The 26,427-nt window shown below is 38.2% G+C and overlaps 1 protein-coding gene across 2 annotated transcripts in view; it reads left to right on the top strand.

The window, feature by feature from the left end:
- The window catches only part of phf14 (PHD finger protein 14), a 141,893-nt gene extending 115,944 nt beyond the window's left edge, over nt 1–25,949 (top strand). For both annotated transcript variants that reach the window (XM_034920598.2, XM_033998851.3), the window contains one exon: nt 25,426–25,949. In XM_034920598.2, coding sequence (XP_034776489.1) covers nt 25,426–25,531 — 106 coding nt within the window. In that variant the 3' untranslated portion in view covers nt 25,532–25,949. The remainder of the gene's footprint in view (nt 1–25,425) is intronic.
- Nucleotides 25,950–26,427: the final 478 nt, after the last annotated feature.

Genomic DNA, 26,427 nt, shown 5'->3' with positions numbered 1-26,427 from the left:
CATTGCAGCTTTGTGCCCCGCATGAAGCTAGCAGCTCAGTCGTTCCTTCCCAGGGATCCAGCTTGTCGGCTGACTTGTGCTCTCCCTCCAGGCTGCGTAGCTCCGGCTGGAGTTATTATTTCTCATTTTTATTCCGAGACATTACTATACTGTAATATTTATAGATAAGTTTTTCTCTTGTGTTCTCTGTTTCTTTTTACAGAGACTACCCGCAAGCCGGTCTGCTACGTCGTACTTTGCACATGTACAGTGAGAGCAGCTGCTGGGCTCAGCAGCACTGCGCCAAACCAAGATATGCGCTTTGGGTGCTTATTGCTTGCAATCTCATCCACAGTATCTTGATGCTGTTTTGGTGACTGCTTTTAGCATCACCATTAAAAAGGCTGTTAGTACCATCTAACAAGCAGGCTTCCCTCAGTCTCGTGTATGTACTGACTTAGTGGTTTTGCCAGTGGCTTGTACAGGTGGGCATCCCTGTACATTGCTACCCGTGGATACTGCGAACCGGTGGACCCGTCCCCTACTGTACCGAGGTCACCGGCCCACTCCATTCACGACCCGGTACCATACCGAACCGGGACTGAGGTTACCGAACCGGTGCCGACCTGGTACCGTGCCTATACCGTCCTGGTAACGTACTGACCCGGTGCTACACGGCCCACTACCGACCAGTGCTCACACCCCCGGTCAGGTACCAAACCGGTCTTGTTTGGGTCTTGACCAGCCCGGTTGCTATCTATAAGCAGATTGAGGCAGCACCTACACGTAGTGTACTGTACACGGCATTGCTTGTTTCTTGCATCATGCCTGGGTTTTATCCCTGCGGCACATGCAAGGCCATTCTGCCTGCTGAGAACAAGCACATTCCCGTCTGAGGACAAGGAGTCCGACGGCACGTCCCCTGTGGTTAAGCTCTTCCTATCGGCAGAGCTTCTATCGCTGATCGAGAGGGCCACTGCAATCTTGCAAGTGCCCTGGCCTACAGAACGCAAACCATCTCTCCTGTAGGATGTGGTAACTTTATTAATTTATACTGAATCAGACCATTCTACTTTTATAATTATTCTAATTACACGGTTTATTGATTAATTAAATATTATTCTTAAAAGATGATTATAGTCAATACATGGTTAAATTTTTTTATATTCATTGGTTATTCAAGTTACAGAAACATCACAATTATTGCAACCCATTCTTCTTGTCGAATAATGGTAGTCACCTAACTTGCAGTCAAAATAGTAATGAGCCATTACCTTCAGTTAGCAGCACCCTTTCAGAGCAGGTCCGGAGGTCGTTCATTTCACATGGGCAATTAAAATAAGAGTAGTCCCCACTATTTAGAATGGAGTTTTAAGGAAATAGGATTTTACTTTATATATTCAGATTGACTTGTGGTCATTTGTTTGATCTAGTAACCATGTGCCTGCAGAAGATAATGAACACTGTATAGGCATTTCTGATGATATAGATAAACATATAGCTATGTATTTTATATGTGTATAAATCTGGTGGCAAATGGAGCATGTTTTTCCGAAGGTATTCTTTATAGCATTCAGTCCTAAGTTTTGATTAGCTGTGGTTATGAAAAAGGGTTGTCATTTACACAGCATATGAACCTTCTATAATTGGCTGCTGTTAGTTATCTGAATATTTGGTGAAGTTCTTTGTGAGGGCTAGGGTTGGAACAATAATTGATAATATACATAATCACAATAATATTTTGCAGCAATAATTTTATTGCGTTGAAAAATTATCGATAATCATAATTATCATCCATGACCCAATGAAATGGCTCTGCACTGAGCAGCACTGAACTGTCTGTGTGAGGCGTAAAACATGATCTGTGTGAGCACTGCGTGGGAAGTTAAGTACTGATTTTAAACAATATGCTTATGCTTTTAACTTTGGTTTCATTTAGATAATAATTTGTACGCTGGCAAAGCATGACTGGTTTTCTAACATAAAAACACAATATTGTTGTTTGTAAAATAAATTTTAAAAACCGCTAGCTCACTGTAAAATTACTGTAGAAAAGTGGAACTTTTGACTGTTAAACATTTTGACAAAGGAGTTTTTAATTTTTTTTTTTGGATGTATGTACTTTAAATGAAATTGCAAAAAGAAAACAACAAAAAACACAACCATATGGCAAACGTGTAATAAAGCCTAAACAATGTGTTGCTTCTGTTGCTTCTTTATTTTATACTACAGTAAAGCCACGAGTACTATACTGCAGCCTATGCACCGCAAAGGGAAAAATAAGTGGGTGTTCAGAACCCTCGTATATGTTCTCATGGCATTGCTATTTAAAAGGGTAGTTTGAGATTTAACTTTTAATGGAAGGATAGGCGTTTATTTTATTAAACTGTATGCATATAAGCAGCCATGTGCAACTTAGTATGTTCCTAATAGTATACAACTCTATAGACACACACAAAAAACCTAGTTTGATACTCTTAATGGCAGATTCGCCACACAAGTAAAGAAAACAAATGCTTCCAGATAACGTTAGCAATTTTGTTTCGTTATATTAATACATTTGGTGGCACTTTTTTATGAAAGTAAACGTTCTAGAATTAACAAATGTTTAAATAGGAAAACTACATAATTTATTAATATACAAATTACAATAGGTGTATTTTTATACTCACATTTGTTGTGGGCATCTACCAGAAATTAAAAAATTTGGCGCATATACTGTCTAGTTTTTTTTTTTCTTCTAAACTCAGTGATTTGGAATGGCAGTTGTCATGCTGCTGAAGTATAAATTTGAAAAATTACAAGAATTTTAATTTTAATGTTATTTATTCGGCCAATAATCACTATTATCGTGATAATTAACAGACGATAATCGATTGCTGAAAATGTCATTATCGTCCAACTCTAGTGAGGGAATTGATGGCTTCATGCCTGGCATGACGTGTCTTTATCTTAGTTCACTGGGTTAAGGCTGCTGTAAGTTTTTAATCAAACAGCCCTTGCTTGAAATCCAGCAATGCCCAATTTATGCTAATAATTACTTTTTGGAGTTTCACATTCATTTTCTGCTGCCAATTTACAGAATTGCAGGCTGCTTGTTGATAGATTGGATGATTAGATAGTCCCTGTAAGTCACCTTGGATAAAAGGTGTCTGCTAAATAAACTAAATAATAATAATAATAATAATAGTTTTGTGGAGTCCCAGCACCTTACATGATGAAACATGCATGCTCCAAAAACATTGTGTTTGTGCTACAGGATTAAATACTGATATATGGCCCCAAATACTTTTTGAGAATGGATTCCATAAAAAAAAAAAATGCAGAACTGTGTTATTTCATAATACTGTTGTGCATTCAAATCAAAATTGTGGACATGGGGTGTAAATTTGTAATATGTATTACCTTCAAACCTCAAAGAAGACTCGGTACCCTCTGTGATATGCTGTAGTGCTGTTTTTTATGTGTAACTGTGCCCCATGGACTTTAAGATGGTTGGCATTAGTCAAACGCACTCTAGAAGCAGCTTAGGGGGATTAAAAGCATCAGCAGGGATCTTTTTAAGTCTTTTAGATCATTCTATTACACTCGCAAAAGCTAGAAGAAACCTGTAGCACTTCAGAAGCAAGCTCCATTAGTAAAACTGGCAATTCTTAATTGTTAGACAGTATGGGGTAGTTGACTTTTGAAAACAATGAAATACAAATAAGCCAAAGACTCTGTAGGCCTAATTCCATTTTATTCTGCAGTCAACACCCCGGTTTTAATGATCGCCCCAGCCCAACTTTTAGCTGAAAGTAAAATTTTCTCCATTCATTTCCGGTTCCCTAATGGGTGTTTACCTCCTAAAGACCTGAAACCTGAATATTTGTATTTCTTGCTCTTATTGTATTACTTGTATTGTAACACTTGAATGTATTTGTATTTGCTTGCGATTGTAAGTCGCCCTGGATAAGGGCGTCTGCTAAGAAATAAATAATAATAATAATAATAATATTCTATACCAGAGTTTCTCAGCCAAGCCAGTTACACAGTCATGGCCCGCCCCCGAGGGCATAAAATGACAGCGCTCACAGGTACTTTCAAGAACTGACCTGACAGGAGCCTATCAGATAATTGCTTATGACTGTATAATTTTTGCTTGAGTCACCCCTTCCCAGGGATCAAGCAACGTAAGTCGAATGAATTTGTGCTGTCTCCCCAGGTTGCAATAGCTCCGGCTGGAGTTATTTTATTCTCGTTTTGGTTTCGGACAAAATTATGAGACGGTTTGTATAATTAAAGTAATTGTTATTACTGTATTTTGTATGAGAGAAATATTTTCTTTTCTCATTGGTTTTCTGTAATTTCAGAGAATAAGCGCAGGCCTGTCTGCAATGCAGGCTGCGGCACACGTATAGTGAGAGCAGCTGCTGGGTTCAGCAGCGCTGTGCAGGACCAAGAGGCTACGGCTGTGGTTGCTTGCAATCCCTACCTTACCTTCTTGATGCAATTTTGAGGATGGACCCGTACCGTACCAGTACCGATGTTAGGGACCCTCTCCGATCCCAACCCGTTACCAAACTGGGACCAAAGTTAACACACCGGTACTCCACCGGTACCGTACCGACCTGGTGCTGGTGTCACCAAACCAGTATCAAACCGACCCGGTAACGTCCTGGTTCTGACCCACTACCAACCAGGGCTGGCATCCTTGGTCCGTTACCAAGCCGATCTTCTTCAGGTCTTGAACAGCCCCGTTGCAGCACCTGTACAGTGTTACTGTACATGGCATTGCTACTTGCATAATGCCTGGGTTTTATCCCTGCAAGACATGCAAGGCCAGTCTGCCTGTTGAGGCAGATGTTCTTCCTGACTGGGGCTAGAGCATGCAAACGAGGCACTGATGAACCGCAGCTTCTGCAAGTTTTTTGCACATTTCTCCAAAAGCACGCTGGAGAAATATCTCTCCTGCAGCACTACAGAGCACTCTGCGTCTCTCACTCCTGCACAGCGCTGTTCCTCATCACCCTCTGTTAGAGAGGTGGGTGCATCCTCCCCCCATGGCTCTGTGCCATGGGAGAGTAGGCAACTCACCTGGGAAAGTAGCCCACGCAGGAAGCCGTCTCATGGTCTTCCGCATCCTCCTCTGACCCTCCTCCTCCTCTGAGGAAGAAGAGTCGCCGTTCCAACGAACTTGGAACAGATGGAGAAGCTCGGGGCAGCAGTTTCCCACCAAGGAACGGTGCACACAAAGTTACTGCATAAACGTTCAGCGCCGCCTGTCCCCTTGGAGTCCCAGGGGTCTATGAGCACAGATTGGCAGCAGGATGACATGCTGTCCATCGCCACCTGGGCAAAACAGGAGCTGACATTCCAGTCAGACAGCACACCCCCTGCGGTGAGACAAGGCAGTCTATCTTTGATGATGAGCCTACCACCTCTCCCATATTTGCCAGAAACAGACGGTTCGGTGCTTTTACCGATTTTCTTTTTTTTCGCCTCTGACATTCTGGATCATCAGAAGAGAGATTTTGCTCTTTTTGAAGGCGTCATCTAAACGTATCTGCTTCTTTTTGTTCATTACAATCACTAAACAAACCGTATGATTCTATGAGCTTAACATGTCTGTTTCGCTTCAACTGAACACACAAGTCGACGCTTATGAATACGAAAGTTTGCAAATCAAAGGTACGCACAGTGCATAACGTTCAGGTAATCTCTTACCACTCTGTTTTTATAATGTTTCTTTACCTGAGCATCAAAAGAAACGTATCACTATTATAAACATTTATTTAAAAAAAAAAAGGTATATAAATGATGGACATTGACTAAATGTTTTTGGTTTCTTTTTAATCACGCGATCATTCATCCTTGACCATGACACGCTTGAGTGACTCTGACTGAAGCATGTGCACTTAATCACCTAATTAGTGAGACAGTTGATTTGACACTGGATATGGAGTGATTTCAGCTGTTGAATTGCAAACTTGAATAAAAGCAATAAAGAAACTCACAGAAAAAAAAACAATATGCCACGTCTGTCAAGAGAGCTGCACCTTCGTGCAATCCGCATGGCGGAGACTGGACTAGTGCAGAGTACTGTGGCTCACCATTTTGGGTGCTCACAGCCAGCAATTTCAAACCTGGCGAGACGGTATAACCAGACACACTCTGTCAATGGCAAGCCACAAACTGGGAGACCAAGAGTCACAACACCTGCCCAAGATAAACAGATCATTTTACAGCCTCTTCGTGATGTCAATTGTTAATCAGCACAATAAAAAGTCACTGCACATGCTCTAAAACAGAATTTGTCATTTTTCGATCACATCTAGTGAATTTTATCCAAATATAAGTGATAAGTTTCTTTTGATGCTCAGTATATATGTGTGTGTCATTTATAAAAGCTATTTTCTAAAATCCTATTTACTGGTGTATCAGTGTAGCAGTAGTGTGACATTAAAAAGTCCTCCCTTGTGGAACTTGCCACAGATTACTTTAACAACTCACAATATTTTTGATTATTAAAATCTTTGAGAGGTTGTTTTATTACATGTATTATTCACAATACTTTCTATGATTCCTTAAATCTGTTTGATAATTTTGCTGTATTATCATTCTCTTTTTAAGATTTAATTCATGGCCTGGTGTCACCTTTTTTTATGCAAGAAGATTAACTTTACAGCCCTTGCTATTAATATGAATAGCTCTACATATTGACATGTGAAAGAGCATAATTAAGTTACCCTAATTAAATTAATTAATTTTCACACTCTGTTGAGTTTACTATTGAAGGGCTATTAAAGGCAAATAGAGATAATTAATCATTGGTTTAAAATCATAAAAACATTTTATTGATTTGAGTGAAAAGATGTATTGCTGTACCAGATAAGCCCAAATAGAAAAAGTAAGTATTTATATATAGGGCATTCTTAATTATAAGGGCTTGGTTTGTCATAAAAACTAAATTCAATAAAAGAAGAAAAGAAAAATGCAGTGGTTGTTTTAATCAAATTGATTGAAATGTCTGTTGCTTAAATTGCTTTAGAATTACTACATTTTTTAAAGGTCATTGTTGATTTAAATTCTAGGGCAGTAACCTTAAGGTAGTGTTTCAGGTTGGGTCAGCATTCAAAGGCCTTAATTTTAAGCTTCAGTATTTATTTATTTATTTATTTATTTATTTTAACTGGGCAGGAGGCATGGGAAAACTACACGTGTTATTACTAAGAATTGGGGTACAAAATCTGCTTGGCTTTTTTAGAGGGTGGAGTTGAATGATTTCCTCCTTACGCAAGAGCGTCTGATTTCAAGGGCCATCAGTCTGCCCTGCCTAACATCCCATGGAGGGCATGTGTCTGAGGTAATTCCTTGCTAAATTTATGTTGTTTATTGATTTTCGAGTACCTTATTCTGCTTTTCCACAAATTTCTCCCGGTATTCTGCAGGTAGAACTTTAAATCTGCAGGCCGTTGTTGATCGTTTTGGTATTGACAGTATTGTGTTGTGTACATGTACTGGTGGAGTTTATTTACAAAACATTAGGTTAGCAGTTATAACCTCAACCTTATTATGTACTGGCAGTCTTATTATACATGGGTCTTAATCCTAAAGCCCCCACCTAATCCTGTTGTACACCACCATGTATAACAAGAATGAAAAACAGTGGCGTTTACAGGAAAATTATTGTTCCATGTATTATAAGAATAATAATATCTGAAGGATAAAACTATCCTAAAATAAGCAGCACCCAGTCTTAGGTAACCCCAAATGATTTTTGATGATACAGACTTCAATGTATATAAACTGTGTTAATGTTCCAGTGATGTTACAGGTAGGCTAAACCATGCTTTTACTTAAAAGATGATTTTAGGAAACTTTAGGAAAGTAATAAATACAGTAGCTTATGCAATGAAGTCGGCACCACTTAATCGGGACGCTGATAATCGTGAATGAAAGGAAACAAAAACAAGTCAAAAATACTAGTCCGCTCTTGTGCATGTGGTAAACTATGAGTATGAGTGTGACCTAATAATTAGGGCCACGGAAAATTCACGTTACTTTTTCAAGAAATTCACGAATGACAATAAAAAAAACAATACATTTCACGGAAGTGCCATTTTATTAAAAAAAAAGTTTCTATTGTAAGTTGCCTAAAATGAATAGCGCATCAAAGAAAATCACTGAGGTTGAAACATTTAATGGTAGCTACTGAGTCAACATTTACATTGTAATGTTTAAAACAATCTTTTAAAATGTAACAAACATGGGTCATTTAAATGTGTTGGCTGAAAAAAGTAACAAGCAGACAAAACTAAATAAAACAAGTTTGAATGACAAATTCGGCAACATTGTCGAGTTTTGTAAACGTTTAAAACTTAGGCTATGTTCATACAGTAATTAAACAGACAGTGTTGTATAGCGTTATTCTGACTTTGAAAAACAAAATGTTATAAACAGGGCTAAGTGCAAGTGACAAAACCGAAACTTTGTGTTTTTCTTTACACACTAAATTATATATGATGTTTTAAACTACATAACATCATGCTACTTGAGCGAATCAACCTATACAAAATAATCTGAAGAACAAGAACAGGAAAAAGAAGAAGAAATAATCGTATGCAACTTTTTATCCATCTAACGTGTTGTGCGCACGCACTGACGCACGCGCGCGCACACACACACACACACACACACACACACACACACACACACACACACACACACACACACACACACACACACACACACACACACACACACACACACTAGTTATCTGGCCCGTGAGCAGAAAACTAGTTATTTGCTAAAGGCCAGCATTGTGCATCTTGTTGCAGTTTCAACACTCATGGTTTGTCTTTGTGGTGTAAAGACCTGTCTGTCTGTATGCGGAAACTGCTCGCTCATTCATCTCTTTTCACAGCTTCTTTGCTTTATTCTATTTATACAGACGTGCTCAAATTTGTTGGTACCCTTACAGCTCATTGAAATAATGCTTCATTCCTCCTGAAAAGTGATGAAATTAAAAGCTATTTTATCATGTATACTTGCATGCCTTTGGTATGTCATAGAATAAAGCAAAGAAGCTGTGAAAAGAGATTAATTATTGCTTATTCTACAAAGATATTCTAAAATGGCCTGGACACATTTGTTGGTACCCCTTAGAAAAGATAATAAATAATTGGATTATAGTGATATTTCAAACTAATTAGTTTCTTTAATTAGTATCACACATGTCTCCAATCTTGTAATCAGTCATTCAGCCTATTTAAATGGAGAAAAGTAGTCACTGTGCTGTTTGGTATCATTGTGTGCACCACACTGAACATGGACCAGAGAAAGCAAAGGAGAGAGTTGTCTGAGGAGATCAAAAAGAAAATAATAGACAAGCATGGTAAAGGCTACAAGACCATCTCATCAAGCAGCTTGATGTTCCTGTGACAACAGTTGCAAATATTATTAAGAAGCTTAAGGTCCATGGAACTGTAGCCAACCTCCCTGGGCGCGGCCGCAAGAGGAAAATCGACCCCAGAGTGAACAGAAGGATAGTGCGAATGGTAGAAAAAGAGCCAATGATAACTGCCAAAGAGATACAAGCTGAACTCCAAGGTGAAGGTACGTCAGTTTCTGATCGCACTATCCGTCGCTTTTTGAGCAAAAGTGGGCTCCATGGAAGAAGACCCAGGAGGACTCCACTTTTGAAAGAAAAACATAAAAAAGCCAGACTGGAATTTGCTAAAATGCATATTGACAAGCCACAATCCTTCTGGGAGAATGTCCTTTGGACAGATGAGTCAAAACTGGAGCTTTTTGGCAAGTCACATCAGCTCTATGTTCACAGACGAAAAAATGAAGCTTTCAAAGAAAAGAACACCATACCTACAGTGAAACATGGAGGAGGCTCGGTTATGTTTTGGGGCTGCTTTGCTGCGCCTGGCACAGGGTGACTTGAATCTGTGCAGGGCACAATGAAATCTCAAGACTATCAAGGCATTCTGGAGTGAAACGTACTGCCCAGTGTCAGAAAGCTCTGTCTCAGTCGCAGGTCATGGGTCCTCCAACAGGATAATGACCCAAAACACACAGCTAAAAGCACCCAAGAATGGATAAGAACAAAACATTGGACTATTCTGAAGTGGCCTTCTATGAGTCCTGATCTGAATCCTTTCGCACATCTATGGAAAGAGCTGAAACTTGCAGTCTGGAGAAGGCACCCATCAAACCTGAGACAGCTGGAGCAGTTTGCTCAGGAAGAGTGGGCCAAACTACCTGTTAACAGGTGCAGAAGTCTCATTGAGAGCTACAGAAAACGTTTGATTGCAGTGATTGCCTCTAAAGGTTGTGCAACAAAATATTAGGTTAGCATGCCATTGTCCATGCCATTTTCATTTGTTTTATTATTTACAATATTATGTTGAGTAAAAAATCAAAAGCAAAGTCTGATTTCTATTAAATATGGAATAAACAATGGTGGATGCCAATTACTTTTGTCAGTTTCAAGTTATTTCAGAGAAAATTGTGCATACTTCGTTTTTTGTGGAGGGCTACCAACAAATTTGAGCACGTCTGTGTGTGTATATATATATATATATATATATATATAAAAATAATATATACACACATACAGTGCCTTGCATAAGTATTCACTCCCCTTGGACTTTTCCACATTTTGTAGTGTTACAACCTGGAATTAAAATGGATTTAATTGGGATTTTTACCATTTGATTTACACAACATACTTAACACTTTGAAGGTGCAAAATATTTTTTATTGTGACACAAAAGTTAATTAAACAAAAAAAAAGACATTTGTTGGTTGCACAAGTATTCACCCCCCTGAGTCAATACTTGGTAGAAGCACCTTTGGCAGCAGTTACAGCTGTGAGTCTTTTTGGGTAAGTCTCTACCAGCTTTGCACATCTGGATCCTCTGTCAAGTTGGATGGGGACCGTTGGTGAACAGCAATTTTCAAGTCTTGCCACAGATTCTCAATCAGATTGAGGTCTGGGCTTTGACTGGGTCATTCTAAGACATTCAGGTTCTTGTTTTTAAACCACTCCAGTATAGCTTTGGCTGTGTGTTTAGGGTCATTGTCCTGCTGGAAGGTGAACCTCCGCCCCAGTCCCAGGTCTCTTGCAGACTGAAACCGGTTTTCCTCTAGAATTTCCCTGTATTTGGCTCCATCCATCTTGCCCTCAATCCTGACCAGTTTCCCAGTCCCTGCCAATGAAAAGCATCCCCATAACATGATGCTGCCACCACCATGCTTCACCGTGGGGATGGTGTTCTCAGGGTGATGAGCAGTGTTGGCTTTGCGCCACAACATAGCGTTTTGCGCTAAGGCCAAAAAGTTCACTTTTGGTCTCATCAGACCAGAGAACCTTTTTCCACATGTTTTCTGTGTCTCCCACATACCTTTTGGCAAAATCCAAACAGGATTTGATATGGGTTTTTTACAGCAATGGCTTTCTTCTCGCCACTCTTCCATAAAGCCCAGCTTTGTGGAGCGTCCGGGTTATAGTTGTCCCATGGACGGTTTCTCCCATCTCAGCTGAGGATCTCTCCAGCTCCTTCAGAGTTTCCATTGGCCTCTTGGTTGCTTCTCTGACTAATGCCCTCCTTACCTGGTCACTGAGTTTTGGTGGACAGACTTCTCTAGGTCACGGTTGTGCCATATTCTTTCCATTTTTTAATAATGGATTTAACAGTGCTCCAGGGGATGTTCAAAGTTTGGAATATTTTTTTTATAACCCAACCCTGATTGGTGCTTCTCCAGAACTTTATCCCAGACTTGTTTTGATAGCTCCTTGGTCATCATGATGCTGTTTGTTTAGATATGCTCTCTAATAAACTCGGGGGCCTTCCAGAAACAGGTGCATTTAATCTGAGATCATGTGACACTTTAATTGCACACAGGTGGACTCCATTCAACTAATTATGTGACTTCTGAAGGCAGTTGGTTGCACCAGAGCTTATTTAGGGGTGTCACAGCAAAGGGGGTGAATACTTATGCAATCAAGACTTTTCAGTTTTTTATTTGTAAAGAATTTTGAAAAATATGTAGATTTTTTTTCCCCCACTTCGACATTATGGACTATTTTATGTAGATCAGTGACAAAAAATCCTAATTAAATCAATTTAATTCCAGGTTGTTACACTACAAAATGTGGAACAGTCCAAGGGGGGTGAATACTTATGCAAGGCACTGTATGTGTATATATATATATATATATATATATATATATATATATATATATATATATATATATATATATATATAATATACAGTCGTTAAGTTTTTAGCCAAGTTTTAATGTTATTTTAGCCGTTACGGCCTACCGCATTGCAAAGCCTACAACTAAATTTCGCCCTTCCACTGGGTCTAGCACATTCTTGGCTGCATGTACTCTTGTTTAAAGTAGCTTCAGGCATTAGAGGTAAGTAGCTGGACAGGTCTACAATTAATTATTTTGATCCCGGCTGGGATAAAATAGTGTTCTATTATTGTATTTATTGTTGAAAATGTTGAAAACCTCCAGTTTAACCGTGTCTGATGGACTATTTTTTCTGGAAAAATATACAATAAAATTGTTAGTTGTTTTTTTTTTTTTTTTTAAATAATATAAAAAGAAGTTTGTTTTTCTATGTAGTATTGTGTCTGTTTAATAAGCGGGATAACACACTTCATATGTTAATGCAACACAACCCACGCCATGCCGTGTGTTATCCTTTACTTAAGCACTCTTACACAGGGCTGTTATAAGAAAGATATGGTTTTAAATGGTATGTCCTAATTTCAAAGGAATACAGTAACCATTTTAGCGGTCTTTTATCTGTAATCAATAAAACAGCGCTTCCTTGTAAAGGAAGAAAGAAAACGTGGAGAAACAAAAGGTCCTCCCTAGATGACAGAATTAAAGTTATTAAACTTGTAAAGACAGTAAGTGCCAGAAAAACTGCTAAAAAAAAAATTGGAAATAGAAAGACGCAGTTACAGCATTTTGAAACGGAAAGGGCTTGAAGTTTTAGGTTTTTATTTTTGTTCACGAGACCATGGTTGGAGCCGATTCAATATCTAAATTAAACTGTTAATTGCTAAACAAAGTCGCTTCAAGCAATGACATTAATCACTTCCCCCAGATGCTACTTTAACTTGCATTTTGTTCTCGCACTTGCCTGGGAACTAGATAGCTTCCAATGTGTCTGTTTCGTGTTATGTTGTTCTTTCCCACTAACACAACAGAATGTGCTCATAGTTAGGATGCAGCAGCTTAAGAGTTAAAGGCAAACCATTAAAATGAAAATGAACACAAAAACTTCAAGCTATACTTATAAGAGTATGAAAACAATGTGTGCAGTAATCGAAAAAGATCTTATGCTGGCGTTGGTTTCAGGATGCAATTATTCAACATGTACGTGAAAGGCAGACACAGGCATTGAAATCTGAAAAGGATTTAAAACATTTTGTGTGACCTGAGACAGGCAAGCATTCATTACTTTCAAAAAATAATTTGTTTTGTAAATGCATTATCTAAATGAATGTTATTAAAATACATACTTCCTTTTGTTCATATTACATCTTCTGGGTTTTACAGTGTATGTAAGACATACATAACTACAGGAAAGCATGTCAGAGACAAATAGACAATTCATAAGTTATGGGCCCTCTTTTAAGAGACCACCTGTGTTAAGAGATCACTATTAGACTGTCCCTTGAGTGGTCTCTTAATACAGGGTTGTGCCATGCTAAAATTAACCATTACCTTTCCTGTTTGTAGGGACTAATCCTTAACCTAAAGGGTAACTTTGTGATGCGTGTGTGTGTTTTTTTTCATAATTAGTTACATTTATTCCAGCACATTCTAGATATTGAATTACAATTAAGATAAAGATCATGATGACGCCCTGTTTTGTGGTTTTGGTTAAATACCAGCATGAAGTAACATTGCATTCTAAAATGTCATTTAAACAGTGCATTGAAAATGTTTTGTTTGGTAAATGCAATGCAACTCGATTTGACATTAAGGTCTGGACATCATCAGTAAAGGCAGAATGTTAAATCAATTTTCAATGTCACCTTAAGGTAATAGAGATAAGGAAATAGTGCTCTATAGCCATTAATAACGTATATCTTGTAAAGGTTGTTTCTCTAGTAGTTTTAAGGGTTATCTCTGAACTGCAATACTTTCATCTAAAGTGAACACCATTTTATCAGCTTTCATATTTCAATTATTTTCAAAAGACAGTGTCATATTTCGTGTCAGATTTCTGTTTTTCATAAAAGAGATTTACATATAGCCTACTATTGTACATTATGCTTTTTGCATATATAGCAAATAAGTTATCTAAATTGTTTTAACAAATCATTTCAGTTATTCTGGAATTAATGTTACTTTTTTATTATTACTATCACAGGTATTACAAAGATTTTTCAGTATTTAAGAAAGGTTAAAGAAGGTGAAATACAATTACATAAATAAAGAATGATATTTGGTAGTGGGCAAATACTTAAAAGTTCAGCATGAATGAAATAAAATAAAATCAGTTCAGGTAAGGGTCATGCCACCCCCTCTGGGTGGCATGCTTGGTTAAGTTTATGTAGCACCCCACCCCTCGGGTGAACATTGAATTCTTATATAACACACTCCCCCATGCATTATTCTCTATTTAAGGATACCATTACAACAAACCTATATAGATGTGTATCATGCATGGTATGTAATTGGTTTATTTGAATACTATTAATAATAGTAATAGTTTTAGTTAGAACCTTAACCAGTTGTGCAAGAATCATACACTGTATAGATTCATAATACTACTAATTACAGCATCTCTCAAAAAACATAACAGGAAACTTGTGAAAAGGAAATAGGCAAGATTTCAAGGTTAAATCACAATACATAGAGTAGTTTTAGTCACTAGTTCATACAGAAAGCCTGAATTAAAAAAAAAAAAAACTGAATACAATAGATAAAAAGATAAACTAATAGAGAGATTATTTGGGATTTTATGTTGCAGTTGGGTGGAAAACCACAGTAAAGTGATTCTGTCTAGACGCACCCCAGATTAAAGTCATTCAGTCAAGAGTGTGTGATTTATTGAACTGAGATAAATCTAATGGGATTTGAGCATCTTATGCCTTGATCAGCAGCAAAAGGCTTAATTTTTTTTACACAAGCGAGAGCTTTTCAGCATTGTGCCCCAGTTTGCTTTCTGACAGGTGTCGATAGTCAAAGCTGGATAGCAGTAAGTGATCATTTGAGCTGCTACAACCTTTTCAAAAACATTGAAAGTGAAGTATGTATGGGGAAGCATAATGCTACTGTGTTAAGTGTATGTTTAATCACAGCTCTATCCATGTAAGTGTTGTGTTTAAGCTTCTGAATTAGGGTTGATACCACAACTTAACACTATTTTTCATACTGTGAATTTAGGTCAGTACAAACTATACAGCTGTGTAGAAGTGACATTGTTTTTACCAATACCTGAAGACGTACAGTGAGGGAAATGACAAAGGGAGGGAGGTGTTTCATTAAATTTAAATCTAGCCTTACTATTCGTTGCAAATTAGGATTTTTAAGGTAAAAATATTTTTCAAACGTATTTCACAAAACAAAATTCTAGAAATGTAATAGATCCATAGTGTGTTGCAGACTTTGAACTTGATCTGCCTTTTCTTGCGCTGAGGCAGTTAGTAGCCTACTGTATACTGCTTGTTGCTATGTGAAGTATGCTGAGGAATGTAGTGTTAACTGATACCGGGTTTGGTAAAACAGTGTGCATTATTCATAGGTGTGTGTAATACAACAAACTCATTACAGGAATTAAAAAATTTGTGGAATGCATCGGAGCGCATTTTACACACCAGTGCACAGCTATATCTGAAAACAATGGTAAAAAATTTTAAAGCCAGTTTAGTTTCATCACACCTGATCATTTTTTAAAATTACTGACTCCATAAAAAGGGTTTTGTTACTTGTTGGACATTCAGATCCCTGTTCAACTTTTAATTATATACACTGTTACTTCCAAAAATTACAAAACAAGCATAGCCAGGTCCTGCAAGTCTCAGATGAGCAGTGAAGGAAGCCTAAAACACACACTTGCTCCATCCACCACCACCAAAATTTTGTGACCACTGATGAGTCTGTTTTACCATTGCTTAGAATGTACTCCACAAGTTTATTGAAACATATTCAGCCTACTGTAAAAGATGTCGTTTTGTTTGCTGATGGTCCAGAGAGCTTTTTGTAGCACTGGTTGATCAAAGCATGTTATCTACAAAGCAGGACCCAACACAGTATCATTGTACTATACATGACAGTTTTGAAAAAGAGACCTCTAAGGTAACAACTTCTGATTGGCAAACGCACACAAAGACGGGGCTCACTCGGTCACCCCCCATTTGAACAAAGATTAAGATACCTGCTGTGGGCATTCTAACATGAATTCAATATAACCCATCTGGTACTCGATACCTCAAAAGACAATATACTGTGTCCTCTGAGCTGTAGAGGAGTGAAACAAGAATGCTTAGGTACTACAATCTGCAGGATACCGCAAGTAACTGTGTTTTCACATTTTGTTTTCATTACTAGTCCGTTTTACATGATGCCTGTAATACATCACATAAAGTACCATTCAAACTATAAAGCTTAATGAATTAAACCAGACACCTTGTTAAATGTAATAACTAAACAAACATTAAAGGGGAATAAATACTTTACACTTAGGTAAACCGTGAAATTGGAAGTGAAGCTGATCCTGAAAACTCTGGATGTACACAGATTGGAGAGGCTACTAGGATTCTCTATATGCACGTTCAGTCGACGGCCACTGTTTCTGGATTAATCAGAATTGAAAAAAAACTGGTTTTGTCAGGAAAACAGTTTAAACTCAAAAATTGTGTTTTGTTTGTTTACTGTGGAACACCCAAGTAACCAGACTAATGGGTGACATGAGACAGTAGAGTGAATATATATATTTCAACCCCCTCCCCGCTGTGCTACACATCCTCCCCCTCAAGTGTGCAACACTGATCGGCCATTCCAAGACCACCCCCTCCCCTAAAACACAACCACCCACTCTCAAGTCCACCAATGTCAATTTTTGCCCTCTTCCATGGGCTGGCTTGAGGGTGGGTCGGTCCCTCCGGCACTTCCAAGAAGGGACCGTGAACCAGCAAGGGGGAATCCGGATGGCTTGACCAGGGCGACTGGAGTGCAGGCCGGCAACCGGGAGCAAGCAGTGACAGGCAGAGGTGTGCGACTGTGGACCCACGGAGCGACGTCTGGAGCTTCAGGGGGAGCAAAGTGAGGGAAAGGGGGCGCACACGTGACGTCTGTATGTCCAGGAGGAGTAGAGTAGGGGACCAGACAAGCAACTGTGCCTGGCAATGCTGCGAACCGGGAGTCAGGACCAGCGGAGGGAGGTCTGGGCATTCCGGTAGGGGAACCACGACGTCGGGACAAGGGACCGCACCAGTCAGTGCCGGAGTAGTTTGTGGGGCTGGTGGTTGGGGCTGTGGAGGAAGTAGTTTCCTCACCTCCTCCCCCTTGATTGTTGCTTCTCCCTCGGGCGCTGGAGACAGCGGGGCTTCTCCCTCGGGCGCTGGAGACAGCGGGGCTTCTCCCTCGGGCGCTGGAGACAGCGGGGCTTCTCCCTCGGGCGCTGGAGACAGCGGGGCTTCTCCCTCGGGCGCTGGAGACAGCGGGGCTTCTCCCTCGGGCGCTGGAGACAGCGGGGCTTCTCCCTCGGGCGCTGGAGACAGCGGGGCTTCTCAGTAATGTACTTATTATAATACAGATATATATGTAAAAAGGAACAAAACAAAAAATATGCATAAATATAAAAAAACATCACCCCTACTTTCTACATTTTATTACATTATATGTTCGTCCACAATACAGATTTAGAAATTCAAAAAAAAATCGTAATCATTCATAGCGTCTCCTCCTACTTACATTACATTCTATCTGCGTTGACATGTATATGTCTGTATAATAAACTTTGTTACTATTGCACTGACATAATGAGATAAAAAACACAATATAAATCAAATACAGTTACTGTTATTTTACTGATTATAGAAAATATAAGATATAATTAACAAAGAATGAGTATATGCAGTATATAATACATAGATTACTGTATGCATATAGTAACAAATAAACATATTTCTAAAGTTTAGAGTATCACAAAATCAATTACTTAAATGTATCGGATGTTTACGATGTCCTTTTGAAATAGAAATAGAAAAAATAAAATCTGCAGGCGATCTGGGAATGTGAGTCTGAGAGAGTGACAGCTGCAGCACCAATCAAAGCCACTATCTTCAAAGCAAACAGCCTGTGAGTCAAGCTGTGTAAGTATACAGAGACACGACTGGCAGGTTGTTAAAGGGCTTGACTGCCTCTATACGAACTTTGTTGCAGTTTAATGATGGAATGCCACAGCTATGCAGGGATGCATAATGTGAAATTGAACATGGCTGATGCCAGTTACCGAAAGACCATGAGGAGAATCAAACACAGCCGATGGAGGCTGTAAAGTGGTTAATGTCTTACACATGTTAAAACGTGTTAATTCCAAATCTGTTTTTAAGCTTTCAGGTTCTTGACTTGAATATAAACAGTAGTTTTCCTATATGGGAATATATTCCCAGGTCACTATAAAGACTGTTAAGTACAACACTTAATAATTAAGAATGCCCAGTTGAGCTTGCAAATGTGCTGCCATTTCCACCATTTCACCAAGCAACTTCATAGTTTCAGTGTTATGGAAAGCATCCTTCACGTAGACCTGTGACCTAAGATAGTCATGTGACTTTTACAGTGGCTCTCAAAAGTATTCACCCCCTTGGACTTTTATTATTATTTATTATTATTATTTATTTCTTAGCAGACTTTTCCACATTTTATTGTGTTACAACATGGAATGAAAATGGATTGAATTAAGAGATTTTGCCACTGTTCAACACAAAAAAGTCCATAATGTCAAAGTGAAAAATAAAATCTACAAATTGTTCTAAATTAATTACAAATATAAAACAGAAAATAATTTATTGCATAAGTATTCACCCCCTTTGCTATGACACACCTAAATAAGCTGTGGTGCAACCAATTGTCTTTAGAAGTCACATAATTAGTTGAATGGAGTCCACCTATGTGCAATTTTGTTTCACATGATTTCAGGTTAAATACACCTGTCTCTGGGAGGTCCCACAGTTGGTTAGTACATTTCCAAACATAAACTACATCATGAAGACGAAGGAACATTCAAAGCAAATCCGGAATAAGGTTCTTCAAAAGCACCAATCAGGGGTAGGATATAAGAACATTTCCAAGGCATTGAATATCCCCCGGAGCACAATAAAGTCCATTAAGAAATGGAAAGAATATGGCACAACTGTGAATCTGTCTAGAACAGGCCGTCCTCAAAAACTGAGTATCCGGCGAGAAGGGCACTAGTCAGGGAGGCCACCAAGAGGCCTATGGCAACTGTAAAGGAGTTACAGTCTTCCACGGCTGAGCTGGGAGACACTGTGCATATGGCAACAATAGCCCGGATGCATCACAAAACAGGCATGGGAGAGTGGCAAAAAGAAAGCCATTGTTGAAAAAAAACTCACATCAAATCTCGGCTAGAATTTACCAGAAGGCATGTGGGAGATTCTGAGACCAAGTGGAAGATTCTATGGTCTGATGAGACCAAAATAGAGCTTTTTGGTTGGCCTCAACGCTAAGCGCTATGTTTGAAGCAAGCCTAACACCGCATATCATCCTGAGAACACCATCCCTACCGGCCTTGCTAAATTGACCACTGATCAAATGTGTCTGCCATACTGAGGTTATGTGACTTTTTAGATTTCTTCTGTATCAAGACAGTACCTTTTGAGTTATTTACACTTCTGTATTCTGTGATTTTCCTTAGATTTGTTTACAACAGGGTAGCAACAATCACTAAGGCTGTGTCATCCGTCTGTGACGCTCCAAAGAGATCAGTGATCAGGACTTGCTGAAAAATTTGATTTCTTATACTCAAATTTCCACACATTACATTCTCTGTTTTCTGTTTTAATTAAAAGGCATACTGAAACAGAAGTTAGCAGCCACATGTCTGATTTTAGCATAGAACATAGGTCATGATTATTTTGGTTGAATTTACATCCAATTATTATTATTTTGTTTTTAATCCATAGAAAGAAATGTCCTCAAATAGAATAATATATTATATCTAAATGAAGATCTATACTTCACTACAAACACTGCAAAAATATGTATTGTGTTGTCCTTTTAGGAGCTTTATACTGCAAGTTTTCGTATGACCTAGACAAAAAGATTACTGATACCTGATAATAGAAGCACTAAATATGAAGCTTTTTTTTTCTTAAACGAAGATGCAATAGATATTGCAAATGTACTGTTATCTGAGGCCTGTTCATATTGAATGTCTTATCAGAAGATAAAATAGTCTGTGCATTTGTGGCAGATTTAATTAAGCATTTCCTGGAAGTTCTTCTTGGTATCTTTCAAGGCTGACTAAAAATGAAATGTACTCATGGAAACTGCCATTTCTAATAAAAGAAATAAAATGCACAAATATGCAGAGTCATGAAATGTAATTGTGTTATCCAGTTGTTCATGCAATGCAATGGAGATACAGCTATACAGCCCTGCAGTGACAATGAGGCCATTACTCCCATTAATCATCTCAGTCTGTATTCTGTTGCTCATCTAGTATGACACTCAAAAACTCCATGTTGATCCATGTTATTGGTGCTGGCCTCTCAAACTGACATGACAAAACACATTCTACTTGCCCATGTAAACACAGTTTCATAATGGTGGACCTCAAACCCCTCATGCATCTGTCGTATAGGTGTCCTGTTTTTGAAGTTATCCACTTCTCTCCATGTTACTATGAATGTGAGTGCTGGCTCAACAGCCCCACCCCCCCCAACTCACAAATTGGAAATCTAATGTTACAGTCAATTGGAGTTTAACATTAAAGTGCCTACTCAACCCTAACTAGTGGCACAGCAACTGACTAGTATCCCACGGTGCACTGCACTATGAGGAACAGCACCTACTGCAGTTCTATGGAACCCACTATGATGTATGTAAGAGGCTGTGTGGTCCAGTGGTTAAAGAAACGGGCTTGTAACCAGGAGTTCCCCGGTTCAAATCCCACCTCAGCCACTGACACCTTGTGTGACCCTGAGCAAGTCGCTTAACCTCCTTGTGCTCCATCTTTCGGGTGAGATGTAGTTGTAAGTGACTCTGCAGCTGATGCATAGTTCACACACCCTAGTCTCTGTAAGTCGCCATGGATAAAGACGTCTGCTAAATAAACAAATAATATTAAGATTTTTTTTTTATTTACTTATTTATTTTTTTAAGTTGTACACAGACCCTTTTTAAGTTTAAACATTTTTATTATCACAATATGTTGTTGCATTTATTTCCATGGTAACATAAAATGAAGCAGAAAATGTCAACTTTGTGCTTAAAATAAACATTATTTAGTTAGTATTGCAAATTATTATTATTTGTTTTTGCCTTTGTCCAAGGCGACTTACAGAGACTAGGGTGTGTGAACTATGCATCAGCTGCAGTGTCACTTACAATTACGTCTCACCCGAAAGACGGAGCATAAGGAGGTTAAGTGACTTGCTCAGGGTCACACAATGAGTCAGTGGCTGAGGTGGGATCTGAACCGGGGACCTCCTGGTTATAAGCCCTTTTCTTTAACCACTGGACCACACAGCCTCCTATAGGCCCCAAATAGGCCCAAACCAGTGGATGATTAGCTCAAGTTCAAGAGCTCTTGCCTTGTGTGCTGCATTGAAAGTATTTTTTGTGGCTTCTTTTGTAGGTTCAATGTTTTATTATTATTATTATTATTATTATTATTATTATTATTATTATTATTAAAGCTCAAAAAACAAAGGGGGAAGGAAGGTGCCACAAAAATAGAAATTAACAAGAACAATTTAAAGTGTAAGTAGGTCTTTTTTGACCTTTAACAATTAAAATGGAGTTGCATTTGAGATCCAAAGGAACAAGAACATTAAAATAAGACATGCTGTACAATATTTATTTCAGCCCTTGTTCCCAGGTAAGAAAAAATAGATTTCACTTGAAACTTAATATGTATTTTGACTGGATACTTGAATCAAGTTTCATAGACCCTATTTTACCGTCCTGGCTTGTCTTAAAAACATCATTTACCTAATTTTGCTTGGCAGGTGCTGTTTTGTTCACTCAAATATTGTCATTAAAGTTCACATATTATTTGGTATACATTCTAATTTCAGGTGTAATCTGAATCATAACTTCATTCAATTTGGGTTCCTGAGCAAAAAATCCAACACAGGATTGGATCCAGCTTTTTTTTTTCAGCTTTTTTTTTTTTTCTTTTACTTCTCCTCACTTTCATCTCTGTACTATAGATTGCATTACTTTAACTTAAAAGCAAAATTAAAGAATAAAGATTGTATGGGAAATGTCAATATTTAACCGTCACCAGAAGGGAATTTATTAGTTTAAAAAAAAAAAAAAAAACATCAAACCATTACCAAAAAGCATGAAACGAATGGCAATTGCTTTTATTTTTCTTGTGGATTGCCTTCTGGAGATTTGTAAAACAGACAATAACAATTAAACAAATATGTAGTAATTGGTCCTTTTCCCCTTCTGAAAGATGTTAGTCATCATGGTCAATTGACACAGAGAGACAAATAAAATACAAAAAAAAGAAAACAATAAGAAAATACATTGTACTAATTAGTCTTTAATCCTCTAAGGACTGCACAAGTGTGATAAAGAATGGTAAAGCCAATAACAATTAAATACTGTTACATTTTAAATTCTTCATAGTTTATTTTTAATCCTTGTTTATGAAGTGGATTGTGTGTTGTGGGTGGCTTTATAAACTTAGAATAGAAATTTATGGCCACCAATGGTTTCATAATATTTTTCCTTCTCCTGAGAGAATATCACTATTGGCTTTTCTTATTTAGATAATTCAACTTGTAACAGAAAAATCTAAATGTTTTCATTTGATTAGCTCAAATCTTGTCTCTTACCATTTAAATGGTGAGGCTAAGTCATAACTTATTTTTAATAGGTGAATTATATCACAAGTCTGTTGCAGACAGTCTTAAGTCGTCACGCTCTAATGAGAAATAATGGCGATATACAACAAAGGCAAGACTGTCAACTTTCAAAAATCCCAGAGGGTGCATTTTCCTGATGGCTGCTTCAAAATACTTCATAAAGCAAATGTCAGGCTGTCAAGGCTGTCAGTATGAAAATGATCCATGTAGCCAGAGATCCCATTCACTGGAAAACAAACAGCTGCCTTTCCACTGCACAGTGGCAATGTTCAAAAATCTGCTATCGATCTACGCAAATGTATATCTGCTTTTGGCCTAATGATAAAGGTTTTGGTGCTGCTAAATGCACTGCTTATAATATCAATTAAAAACTAGACATGGCTGTAAAGTAAGGGTCAGTCCCCACCAGACTGACATGGTTGTTCCCTGGAGAACTAGGTCAATGCATTAAATGAGTGACAGTACCACCCAAGAATAAAATAGTGTAATGGTATCCAAATGGAAGTTCTATTTAGATCATATTACAGTTTTTAAAATTGTGTTGCCTACTTTGTTTGATTAATGTTGATATATATTGAATGTATGCCAGGGGAAAAGCTCATTTTTCTTCAAAGGATTGCTGTGTATCCAGATCATGCTCTCTCCTGCAACAGTGCTGGTTTTCTGTTCCCACAGTACAGCACTCATTTCAATCAAAACACAAACACTGCTGCAGGAGGAAGCATGATCTAGATACACTGCAGCCACATACTGACTACAGAAGGACCAGAGGTCAGCATCAAAGGGACAACCTTCTTCCCTCTGTTTAGCCAGTCACCACTTTGAGCATAAGCAGTGAATGTTATCAAGCTTTTGTATACTCGGGTGATGACACTTCAGCCTAACTGGCCACTGCCTAGCCTAGTGTCCGCCCCAGCCCGCGTGACTGCAGAGGCCAATGCAGCACACTTATGGATCCCCAGCCAAGATTGGCAACTCGCTGCGAATAGGATTTTAATAAGCAAGCTTCATATACTCACCCCACACTTCATGTGGAAGTGCCTTTACTAGGTGGAACACTTGGACCCCAAGGAAAACTGTCAGCTTGTGGTTCATGCACTTATAAAAATGTGTACATGGAAGCCTTATTCATGACTACATACACTTGCAAAGTTTGTTTACCACCTTGTCTTCCTGCTTGTTTTGTTTTTTTGCATTTGGATGCTCTTTCAGTATACAGTGTTTTAAATAAGCACCTTTCTTGTAGGTATTCAACAAGCCAATAAAATACACCTGGAATGGCCATTAGATCGAATCTGTTAACTTATCACAAGCAATTAGATTTGATTTATTCTACAAATGCCTGAATCCCTAAAAATCACTGCAATAAAAACACATTTTAACTGTATTTTACAGCCTAGATAACTCTACCTTCATTCTGAATGTAAAATGTGAAGATGAATGAATGGAAACAAGATTTGTCTGTAGATATGAATTTCTAACGTGTTTGCTATCACTATGAATTGGATAGTTGTTGCTAGACCTTGAGGTATTTTAAAGTATGTCATATCTCATGGTAGCAACCAAACTTCTGCTGGAGTCTACTTTGTGTTGGACACAGGGCACCTATCATCCCTATGGAAACTGGCAGTGTGATGTCACTCCATTTATACCATGTGCTCCCAAGGGATATGCAGTAAATTATGAGTAAAACCCTCCGAGTTAGAGCTTTATAAGATTGTTAGCATGCTGCTGCTTGACATTTTCATGTTTCCTATTTTAGACCTGACTGATCTTCAGATAACATATGGTGCTACAAGTAATTGGAAAATTGGCAGACTTGTCAGAAAGATATGGTGGATGGTACAGAAATATGGTGCAGCAGCACATAAGGTGCCTGGTGTTAGATTTATATATTTTTATCAGATGGGAAAGTAAAAGTAAAGTGTGTTCAAAAAAGTGAAAAGGTTTCTGGATTCATGTGTCTCCTCCAAAAAAAAAAAATACAAAAAAATAACTTTTACAAAGGCACAGTGTCTTGAAAGTTAACATTTAGATTTGATACTATGGGGAAAAAAGTGTTTACTCCAGTCTGTGATTTAGTCCCATTGTCTTTCATGTAAAAAGCTCAGCTAGTATTGGTGCCGAATGGCAGCTGTCTAGCCTTGACTTTTGCATACTTTTAACTATTTACTGACAGTATCTGAGCAGAACCGTCAATCCGGTTTCTTATACATGCATGCCTAGGACTACTGGTTGACAGTACTTCCTCTCCATATATCGCGAGTGAGTACATGACATTGGTTCTTGACAGGACAAAGTAGCACTTCGATAGCAACATTAATTGTTTTTAATCTTCATTTTCAGGAAGATGAAGATGAGCGAGAGGAAGAGGATTCGGTTAAAGAAGAAGCTGTGGAGGAAGACGGTCCAAAGTGAATTAAAGTTATTGAGTCCAGTTCACAGAAAGTGAACTGCTACACACTTGTGCCCTGCTCGTAATGGATGTGAATGCAATTTATTCTGCCATCACTCAAAGTTTTACCAACACGATGCTTTAAATGTGTTGTGATTGAATTGTTGACTGCTCGGTTGTTTTTATTTACCTTAAAAACATACATATCCAATTCATACAATTTAAAACACTTTCAGAAGGACATTTTCTGTTAAGTAGTCTGTAGTTTAGTTAGAAAGTCAGTATTGTTTTTAGTAATAAGTGCACAAGAAAGTGCAAATGATACAGAGTAAGTACTATGATGTGCATTTATGCTTGTATTCAGAAGTGAACAAAGTATGCATTCTTTATATGACCTTGACATGTATCAACTGTGGACCAGTATTTAAATGCCTTGTTTACATACAATAGTAAATAAATCTAAAATGTGTCAAAATGTCTTGTTTATTTTATAGTATTTTAAGTATTGCCACCAATGACAGTCTCTGCCATGAAATGATGTATTTGTTGAACCATTTCTGTTTCAGTATGCCTAATAGTGTTACATACTATAAAATTAAAATGTCAGTATTTTGCAATAATGCCACTGTTTATTTAAAAAATGCAGGTACACCCATCATATTTAATTGGTAAGAATATCACTTTAATCACTGTGATTGCTTGCAGTCTGTCCCACAGTATCTCATTGCCGTCTTGGTGACTGCTTCCATCACCATTACAAAGGCTCTGACAAGCAGGCATCCCTCAGTCTCTTACTCGTACTGACTGTGGTTTTGCTCGAAGCATATACAGGTGGGCATCCCTGTATACTGCTGACCCGGTACTGTACCGTTCAAAATGGAACAAGGTTACCGCACTGACCCGGGTGCAAGTCAGATTGCACATCCCCTGCGTTTAAGCTCTCCCTGTCAGAA

The sequence above is a fragment of the Acipenser ruthenus genome, chromosome 4 (assembly GCF_902713425.1).
Source record: "Acipenser ruthenus chromosome 4, fAciRut3.2 maternal haplotype, whole genome shotgun sequence".
NCBI lineage: Eukaryota > Metazoa > Chordata > Actinopteri > Acipenseriformes > Acipenseridae > Acipenser > Acipenser ruthenus.
The sequence above is the reverse complement of the archived record's forward strand: the minus strand, read 5'-3'. Positions and strand labels throughout refer to the sequence as shown.